This window comes from Sphaerodactylus townsendi, unplaced genomic scaffold (genome assembly GCF_021028975.2).
Source record: "Sphaerodactylus townsendi isolate TG3544 unplaced genomic scaffold, MPM_Stown_v2.3 scaffold_703, whole genome shotgun sequence".
Lineage (NCBI taxonomy): Eukaryota > Metazoa > Chordata > Lepidosauria > Squamata > Sphaerodactylidae > Sphaerodactylus > Sphaerodactylus townsendi.
This window is the reverse complement of record NW_025950917.1, coordinates 2,258-12,515: the sequence shown is the minus strand read 5'-3', so window position 1 is coordinate 12,515 and position 10,258 is coordinate 2,258. Positions and strand designations below refer to the sequence as shown.

At 43.9% G+C, this 10,258-nt stretch overlaps 1 protein-coding gene across 1 annotated transcript; it reads right to left on the bottom strand.

Annotated features, from left to right (window-relative positions):
* Positions 1-6: 6 nt before the first annotated feature.
* On the bottom strand, positions 7-9,503 carry LOC125425530 (acetylcholinesterase-like). The gene is made up of 4 exons (XM_048483119.1): positions 9,422-9,503; positions 6,955-8,458; positions 3,420-3,583; positions 7-1,899 (listed from the first exon to the last, which is right to left on the bottom strand). The coding sequence occupies exons 1-4, from the start codon at positions 9,501-9,503 to the stop codon at positions 1,838-1,840; spliced, it is 1,812 nt and encodes a 603-aa protein (XP_048339076.1). The 3' UTR covers positions 7-1,837.
* Positions 9,504-10,258: the final 755 nt, after the last annotated feature.

Here is a 10,258-nt window from a genome sequence, read left to right as displayed (position 1 = left end):
TGGATCCAAACTCAAAATCTAGTTTCGTGTTTATAGTTCGTATCAGCGTTTCCTCTACTTTTAATCCTTCTTATAAAACTATTTTAGTCCAATCTACGGTTTTCATTTAAATCATAACTCCTGCCATTATTTCTCTATTTATACATGTCTTCAGTAGGTAGTCCACAAAGGGTTTCCAGTGTTTCAGGAAACTGGCCATATTCTTGTTTCTTATGAATACTGTCAGCCTTGCCATCTCTACACATTCTGTGATTTTAAAAATCCAGTCTTGTTTTGTTGGTTTATTGTCCCTTCATTTGTATGCATATACAATCCTTGCTGCTGTTGTCAAGTACATAAAAAGTGTTCTATATTACTGCACAACCAAAACCTACCGACAGGATCTAGTCTTTCGTGAAATAACAACTATTTGCCATCTTCCATGTAACATCCTTGAAGGTAATTGGACAGGACAATTGTGTCTCCTTTCACTGTTTTCTGTTTGTTTATAGCCCGTCGGTCTCACCAAGACTCAAAGAGGATTTTCGAATATGAACAACGCAACAAGGAAGCATAAGGCAACTAAGTACCAATGCCATAGGACTAGGATTGCAGAGGCAGAAGCAAATCAGAATAGCCCAATACAAGGTATACTATAAACAATGCATAAAGTGGAATCATAAAGGCATAAGGCAATGCAGGAGAAGTATGAGCCTACCCATAATCATCACAGTGGACTACAATCCTATTCCATTATAAAGGTGCCCCTCAGGTCTGTTCTGTTGTACTTTAGTTCTAATCAACTTGTAAAAATGCCCCTCTGAACATTTCTGTTTTGCACATCCTGCAAGGTGGGAGCCTCCACTGAGAAGTACGTATAAAAAGAGTAGCTATGCCAACGGACAACGTCCAAAGCACTTTGCACAAGGCGCTGAAAAGCACAGGTGGATAAGACAGTATTGCGGAACGACACTTATTTATTAGCTGCCTTTCCTCCTATGAAGCTTAGGATGGCTTGCAATATGAAAAAAATGTGTTAAAAACGTTTACAAACATAAAACCAAAATGTAAAATTGTAATCAATGACTGCCTTAACTAAATACAGTACTAAATAAAGTAGTATTTGGCTGTTTCCTAAAGACCAAAAGTGAGGGGGCCAGGCACAACCCCTAGGGGACGGGGTCCATAATCATGGGGCTGCCACTGAAAAGGCCCTCTTGGCAATAGCGTTGCCAACCTGAAGTGGCAGCTGGAGATTTGCTCATCTACTGTCTCCCTTTTTTCTGTCTATAAAGACTGCCTCAGACTAAGAATTAAAAGTCTTTCCTGACTCCATCACATTCGTCGGGTAGAATGGATCACGATAATACTTCTATATAGGGCAGAATGATCCGCCAAGCCCCAAATTCACACCAAAAATGAAATATTTGATTGTGCTTAACCAGAAGAGGGAACACTTACATTTGAACAAAAACTGCCTAACAATTACAGAACCAAGGAAACATACACTAATACAATATTATTATTAATTGGTTGATTTGATTTAATCCCCGGCTCTCACCCACCACAGCAGACTTGAAGAGGCTCACAACATAGGTATACAAAAAATTACATAAAATGCCACATAGAATATATGATCCTCTTCAAATCTTTTCTCTTTAGTTACATGAATGTAGACTTGATTGTGTGTGAGAAGAAAATTAGAGGAAACTGTTTATTGCTCTTATGTTTTAGAATCAGACGACAGAAATTACTATGAGAGACGGAAAATGCAAACGGAAATGTCCTCTTTCTTAATTCTTTAGACTTGTTCCTCCCAGTTCATTCAGTGCTCTTTCTGCATTCATATGAATTTAAATCACAGTTCTTCTTTCTTGTTGACTTCTGGGCTAGATGGAAGAGAATCTCTTGGAGGCTGGTCTGTGGCAAGAAAAAAAGGCCAGCAAAATGAGCTTCCCAATGAATCAGGTCAGACAAAATAGAAACAAACACATTATCTCTCTTGGGACAAACCAAACTGAAATTGTTGCTGACCAAAATTAGCTAAGGTGGGGCACCAAGTTTACACATCTACTTAAAATATGTACACAACTGGCCTTCATTATGGCTACCTAAGGTAGCAAAATCGGTAACAGCAATATAACAACAATTCGATGAACATCAAAATGTCAGATGTAAAAAGCACCCTAAAAGCACCTTATCCCACACGAAACTCCCCCCTCCCCACGCCCATGCATGGGGTATTCTCCCTACGACTGAGTTCACGCTGCCCCCAAAGCTGTCCCAAATAGCTCTCTGTGCAGCCTTGCTGGGAAGCCATGAAGGCAGGAGCTGGGAGGCTGTTCCAGGAGCAGGGAGCAGCCATTGAAAAAGTCAAACAGGCTACGTGAGCGAACAAAACACCTCAAGCATTGTTACACTCTAGAGAGCTGCTACCATCCCATATCTTTGATTGCTGAGATGACTAGAGCTACTAGGGGTTAATCTGCAAGGCAGGGAAATCCTACGGTCAGCCACTTACACCAGAGAGACAGCCGTGTATCTCTCTGGTCTCCAGTGTTGTCTCAGCAGAGGAAAATGATTTTTTTAAACAGACCTAACCCTAAGGAACAGAGAGTGTAGCACCAGAGTCCTTAGTGACACCATCCACACCAGCCAGTCACAGAACAGTGACACCCACTGCTCTGACACTTATGGAAGAACCAACTGGAGCAGGCAATGCTTGTGCACCTCTGTGACATCACTCGACCGAACAGAACAAGGGCAGAAGCCACTGACAATGCAAGCACTCTCAAAGATGTCAAGAACTGTGGCGTGCCCTCTAAACACTCTCCAGTGGATCATGCTTTGCAGATCTGGGTTTGAATTCCACCGGTGTGGTGTTGTGGTTAGATCGTTGGACCTATGGCTGCCAGGTTCAGATTCCCACTCTGCCATGGAAGCTTGCTGGGTGACTTTGGGCTAGTCACATGCTCTCAGCCTAAGGTATCTCACAGGTTTGTTGGGAGAGTAAAAGGGAAGAGAGGAGAACAAGGTGGGTCTCTGCTGGTAATGAAAAATAATGAATTTTTAAAAATCATCTAGGCCCCTGGGAAAGGCCACCACCAGGCTCTCACCCACCCGGCTCTCACCCACCACAGCAGGTGGAAAACCCCGCTGGGGAAATGGTGCCATGTGTAGGGATGGAGTGTCTTACAAGGCCCAGGTGACAGAGGTTAGTCTTGCTCCTTCCTGTGACACACCTGTGGCGCTGCCCAATTTTGGTGTAAAAGTGATAGTGGAGAGGCTCAGTTACTACCCTAAAAGTTTCAGAATGGCCTTAGCATTTGTTCCGTGGTCTCCTGGGTGATCATGAATCTCATTGAAACAGTTTCTGGTTGAATGTCCACCTCATAGAATGGCTATCCGTTCTGCCTCCCCCGTTTTGGGTTTCAACTCACCTGGGCTTGATGCTTGTGATAAGAGTGTCTTCCAGAAACTGCAGTGCCGAGCGGGTGAGGGCTTCATGACTTGAGGGGGCTCAGTGCTGATGCGAAAGAAGTTCTGTTCCTCAGGGTTGTATAGTGGCCATTTTGCCTCACCAACTTCTGAAGGGGTGGGATTGCTGCACAGGAGGCAAAAATATAATGATCCAAGAAGCAATCAAAATAATGGTTCCGTGTATGGTACACAATGTATGATGTCTTATTCATTCACTTCATTTGTAGTTCATATGTTTCATTGAGTCACAAAATGGATTACAGTGTTCAAAGATGTAATCAGATCGGCATATAGTTAAGTTTCCTGGAACATATTCCACTCTGGTTTGCAATTAGAATAGTGATTTAATATTAATTAGATCTACAGCTGCCATTTTTAGATTTTTCATAGAGGTGGTGACTCGAGTAACCCAGTCTTCTGAAGTTAGGCAGGCAATGACCGTAGCAAAGGCTTTTCTGTGGGGAAGCGTCATTTATGGTCTGTCCTTCCTGGAGATATGTGCTAGGTTTATGTGCTAAGTACCAACCTATTTCTCAAAACCTTTAACAACCAACTTGCTTAAAAAACATTCTATATTGTTATTTCATTGTTGTTATTAAGTAATTGTTTCTAGGTTTTCACTAGTTATCTTGCACATTTAACAGTGAATGGCAGAATTGAAATGGTTCTTGTTCACAAGGATGACGTAAAAGTAGGGTTGCCTGTTCAGGGTTGATTTTGAGGGCGGAGCCTGGGGAGGGCGGGGTTTAGAGAGGGGATGGACCACAGAAGAGTGAGAATGCCATGGAGAGTGCCACCCAAAGCAACTACTTTCACCAGCAGAATTGATTTTTGTAATCTGGAGATCTGGAACCTGAAACACGTGCCACACACAGGTTCTGGCAAACAAAGAATAATATATTCTATACCTAAAATATCAAGTTCACAATATTATAAAACTCAAATATGAACAGTTCAAATGTCACCCAAGTCACATTAATAACTCAGTTTTCACTTCTCAATAACTCAGTTTAAAAATATTAATATTTTGGACTGTATGAGAAAGGAGTTAATGAGAAGGGAAAATTGAGTTATTAATATTTTCGACTTTATGAGAAAAGGAGTGGATAATTTTGGACTATATAACTTTTCAATTTTGAAAATTGAGGTGTGAATTACTAACACTTTGGACTTCTTGAAATTTGGATTCTATAATTATTGGACTGTCCATATTTGAGTTATATACCGTATATACTCGTGTATAAGTCGACCCGCATATAAGTTGAGGCACCTAATTTTACCACAAAAAACTGGGAAAACTTATTGACTAAAACCTCAGCATTCAGGTTAAATTTCTGGGTTGGCACTTGTGTATAAGTCGTGTATAAGTATAAGTTGTGTATAAGTCGAGGATGGGAAATTCAGCAGCTACTGGTAAATTTCAAAAATAAAAATAGATACCAATAAAATTACATTAATTGAGGCATCAGTAGGTTAACTGTTTTTGAATATTTATTTCAAAGAAAAACAGTAAACTAGCTCTGTAAGTGGAAAAGAGGGTCAACAAGAACAATATGGTCTCAACAATAACTTTAAAAATACAAAAATCTTAGCTCAGTAATGGCGAACCTTTTTGAGACCGAGTGCCCAAGTTGCAACCCAAACCCCACTTATTTATCGCAAAGTGCCAACCCGGAAATTTAACCTGAATGCTGAGGTTTTAGTTTAGAAAAAAACGGTTGGCTCTCTCTTCCTCCGCCCCACCCGCTCGAGCAGGGGCCAGCCTGCTCTAGCCTCCAACAAGTCCCGCATGCACCGCTCTGTGCCTCTCTACCATCTCTGCTTCCTCTGCACCCCCCCCCCCCTCGGGCAGCAGCCACCCAGAGCACAGGCACCAGGCCCGCCAGCCGAGTCCTCCCTGCTCACCACGGTGCGTGCCCGTCATGCTCAGTGGCCCAGGCCAGCCTAGATGTGTGTGTGTGGGGGGGGGTGTGTGTGTGTGTGATTTTCCGCCCCCCACATGATGAACTCTGTGTGCGTGTGCCCATAGAGAGGGCTCCGAGTGCCACTTCTGGCACCTGTGCCATAGGTTCGCCATCACTGCCTTAGCTCAATCAGCAACCAAGCTAAAACACAAGAGTTAAAATCCTTCAAAACTGAATTCCTCATCATCATCTGTATGTCCAAATGTAACCTAACTTAGATTTTAAGAGGGATATTATCAGAAATTGAAAATCTACTATTAGCTTCCATTGTAAACACTTTGGGGGTCAATAACTGTGGATCCCCTAACCAAAACTTCACCAAACCTGGCTGGTATCAAAAAGAGACTCTCCTGATGATACCAGCCAGGATTGGTGAAGTTTGGTTCAGAGGGTCCAAAGTTATGGACCCTCAAAAAGGTAGCCCCATCTACTATTTGCTCCCATTGAAAACAATGGGGAACGGGGCACCTCCTTTGGGGATCCATAACTTTGGACCCCATGAACCAAACTTTACCAAACTTGTCTGGTATCATCAGGAGTGTTGTCTGAGGGTACCCTGAAGTTTTGATGCTGCTAGCATAAAAACTGCGCCTCCTGCTGGCCGTCAAAGTAAAAACACACACAAAAATTTAATGACCTGGGGAGTTTTTTCAGCATTAAAAATGTGCTGAAAAATTTGACTTATACACGAGTATATATGGGTAATATTGTGAACTTGATATATAAGGCTTAAAATATATTATTCTGTGTTTGCCAGAGCCTGTGTGTGCCGCGTGTTTCAGGTTCCAGTTTTTGACGTTGCACACTATTGTTTGTTTGCTGTTGTAATCTGGAGATCAACAGGAGATCTTCAGCCACCAGCAGATTTGCAGCCCTATTACCAACCTTGTGTGATGGGTGGGGGGAGGCTGGGAGGCTGGAGTTCTTCTGGAATTATAATTGATCCATAGAGATCAGCCAGGGTAAAGTGGAGACCAGCCACTTTCTCTAGGGGAACTAATCACTATTGTTTAGAAATTCAATTGTATTAGCCGGGGATCTCCGGATCACACCAAGAAGCCAGCAACCCTATATAAAAATGAGTATGTTGTAATGTTGGATTCAGACTGGGATCCAGGTAATCCATATTCAAAACCCGTTTGTGGCACGAAAGTGACTTGGGTAACATTTGGTCAAGTCTCTATGTCCGCCGAAACCTACCTCAAAGAGTTGTTGTGAGATTAAAATGGAGAAGGGGGAAATGATGTAAACTGCTTCACATAGCCTTGGAGGAACAGAAGAATAAACCTTTTCACAGTAATAATAATAATAATAAATTCCTCAAATAAATAGATTGAACCTGTACATATAAGTGATGTTATTTCTAGTTAAAATGTGGCCATTTTCTTTCACAGGCAACAGAAGCTAGTTTGCATATAAAATTGATACCAATTCCTAACACGTTCTGTGACAAAGAAACCTGGGGGGAAGCACTACCTTCTGGGACAGGGAAGATGAGCATCTGTAAGTAAATATCCAGAAATTCTCTTACCCGCTTCTGGCAAACTCCGCCCAGTACCGCATCACTTGGGGGATTAGTGCTAACTCCGCCTCCGTATGAGTTTCATTGGTTCCCGGTAGTAACGTCAGAGTTCCAAAAAGGTATGCGACCTCAGATCCATGGAAGGACCCCATCCATTCAGGCCAAACAGAGCCAACACTGCGATGTGTGAAAATGTAAGCATACACAGGGCTTCCGGTCTTTGCAGTTTCTGTGGCAACTTCATTTGCTGGAGATACGAAGGAGTAATCCCCCCAGAACAGGGACAAGGCAGAGCGATACTGTTCCGGGCCCTCTGGTTCTGCTTCGCTGTACCTCCGAGCAATGGAATGGATGACGTCATCGGTTCCATTGTGAATAATTAGTTTCAGCCCCTCCAAGAGTTTCTCCCAGGTCAAAAGGCATTCATTGGATGTATTTAATAGCGGGGCAGCGTAGTAGACTAAGATGGACCCTTCATCAGAAGTGGTACCAATCATAATAGGCTTGGCATGAAAGCGCCTGGACTCCACTAGTTTCTGTGGGTCATCAGGAAGAAAATCTCCATCTGTGGTTGGTACGAAGGGAAGATTCAAAACAATCTTGGGATCCATGATTGAGGACATGGATGTTTGGAATTCTTCCAGTGGCTTTTCCTGCAAGCAGTTCACTATGGCACTGCCCTCATCTTCTGTACAGCCCATCACCTGGGCCAGGTCCAGAGCATTCCTCTTGGCCTCTTCAGGATTCAACCAAGTAGAGGGTAAAATGGCCGTCCCACTCTGCAGCACAGCCCGGTCAAAAAGAGGCTGACTCCCTGGTGAGAGGAGGTGATAGTGGACAGACGCTCCTCCAGCACTCTCGCCAAAGATGGTGATCCGAGTAGGGTCTCCTCCAAAGGCAGCTACATTCTCCCTCACCCATCTCAGGGCCAGCTGCTGGTCCAACAGGCCCATGTTTCCTGGGGCAGCTGGTGGTAATGAAAGGAAGCCTAGAGCTCCCAGGCGGTAATTCATGGACACCACAATCACATTCTCCGTAGCAGCTAAGAATGCCCCATCATATATTACATGGGCAGTTGTGCCAACAACAAATGCCCCACCATGGATCCAGACTAGGACAGCAGCTGGTGTGGAGGGCCGGGGATGGGGTACCCAGACATTGAGAAACAAACAGTCCTCTGAAAGAGGTGTGTTGATGGACCACATTTCCTCATCAGGAGTGCCTAAAATAAGTCTTTGGGGGCATGAATTGCCAAAGTTGGTGGCTTCCAGAATGTGGCTCCATGGCTTATGGGGAACAGGCTTTTGGAAACGCAGTTTCCCCACAGGAGGTTCTGCATAGGGGATGCCCAGATAGGCTGTGATTGATCTTGAGCCAGCTAAGAGATATTTTCCCTGGACAGCGCCATTAGTGGTGACTACTACAGTACCATCGTCAGCGGAAGACTTGGATTCCGGAATGGAAAAGACTAGGAAGCTCAAGGACCAAAGCAGGAGACGAGACATTGCAGCACCTGAAAAGGAAGCATTCCAGAAGAAGCTACTAAAAATGCAAGAGAGGACATCCCCTCCTTGGTAATCCTACTCTTTGGTTTGAGGGCCAGATATCTGATGAGTCTGAGGAACAGGAAGGCCAATATTGTAATAAGTACATTAGATTTCAGGAGCATCCTAGTGTTAAGGATATAATTAATGTATTGAGGAGACTTGTACATTCCCTCCTCATAGTCCTGCTGAAGGTACTTTGCAATTATGTATTGGACATCCAGACTCCCTTGTTTGCAAAGATCCCCCTGCATGAGCCCTGCCCGTCTATTCTGGGGTTCCTTCAATCTTGCAAGCCAGATGAAGTGTGGCTCAAGAGCTTCTCCAGACGGCTCTCCTCTCACCTCCCCCGAAGCTTTCACTTTTGAGAATGAGGAGGAAAGTAAACAAATATAAATGCCGGCAATACCGAAGTCTAAAACCTTTTATTTACAGCAGTTAAAAAAACAGGAGAAGAAAACAATCCTCTAAATAGCTTCACTACTGGTTAAAAAACCTTTTCAGTATACTGAAGAAGAACAAGGGCTGTCCACTCCAACTTAGTTACTAAGCAACCAAAAAAAGTGCTCCTCTTCCTCCTCCTCCTCCCCTTTTTGCTTATCTGACCATTATATCAGCACCAGGTGTTTTCACTCTAAGGAGATGGTCATTATCTCCTGCAGGCATCATTTCAACTGGTGATGCCACTTTGAGCTCCAATGCAACCCTTGCATACACCCCCCTGGCCCACCAAGGGATGCGTAGAACCACCAAAGTGCTGTGCAGAAGCAAACAACCCTCAAATCACAAGCAACCAAGCAGGGTTGTCACTGTTGTTAATACCAAGTTCTGGTAAATCGGCATCCTATTTAAACGAGGCCTTACGACTGGTGTATGTGTATTGAGTGTCATGAGGTTGTTTTCAACTTATGGGGACCCTATGAACTAGTGACCTTCCAATGTCTTGTTAATAGCCACGCTCAGGTCTTGCACATTGAGGCCCGTGGCTTCTTTTATTGAGTCAATCCATGCCATGTTAGGACTTCCTCTTTTCCTGGTTCCATCAACTTTTCCTAGTGCTATTGTCTTTTCCAGTGACTCTTGCTCTGTCATAATGTGACTAAACTATGATAACCTGGTCTGGTCTATGTATTTTCCATATAATACAGAGGTAGAATCCAGAAGGGCTTAGAAATGGACTGTACTCGCTCTTTGACTTGCTCAGAAGCAGCAGCACAGACTGTACTCTCTGAGACCAGGGAAAAATATGGTGAGAAAAATGTGAGCTCTTATCCTTATCTGGTTTGTGTGTTTTTGTGGGCTTGTGTATTTGTTTTTTTGAGGGCTTGGGGAAGCTTTTGTCTTGTGTGGGAGGCTTCTTTGTGTGGGAGGTGGGAGCAGCAGTGGTGTAGTGGTTAAGAGCAGGTGCATTCTAATCTGGAGGAACCGGGTTTGATTCCCTGCTCTGCTGCCTGAGCTGTGGAGGCTTATCTGGGGAATTCAGATTAGCCTGTGCATACCCACACACGCCAGCTGGGTGACCTTGGGCTAGTCACAGCTTTTTGGAGCTCTCTCAGCCCCACCTACCTCACAAGGTGTTTGTTGTGAGGGGGAAAGGGCAAGGGGATTGTCAGTCCCTTTGAGTCTCCTACAGGAGAGAAAGGGGGGATATAAATCCAAACTCTTCTTTGTTGTTGCTGGCTGTGTATTTGCCTCAGGCTGTTGAGGGGTGGGGATTCTGTTTAATTACCCAACCAATTTGAATCAACTGCCACTTGCTCTTTGACTTG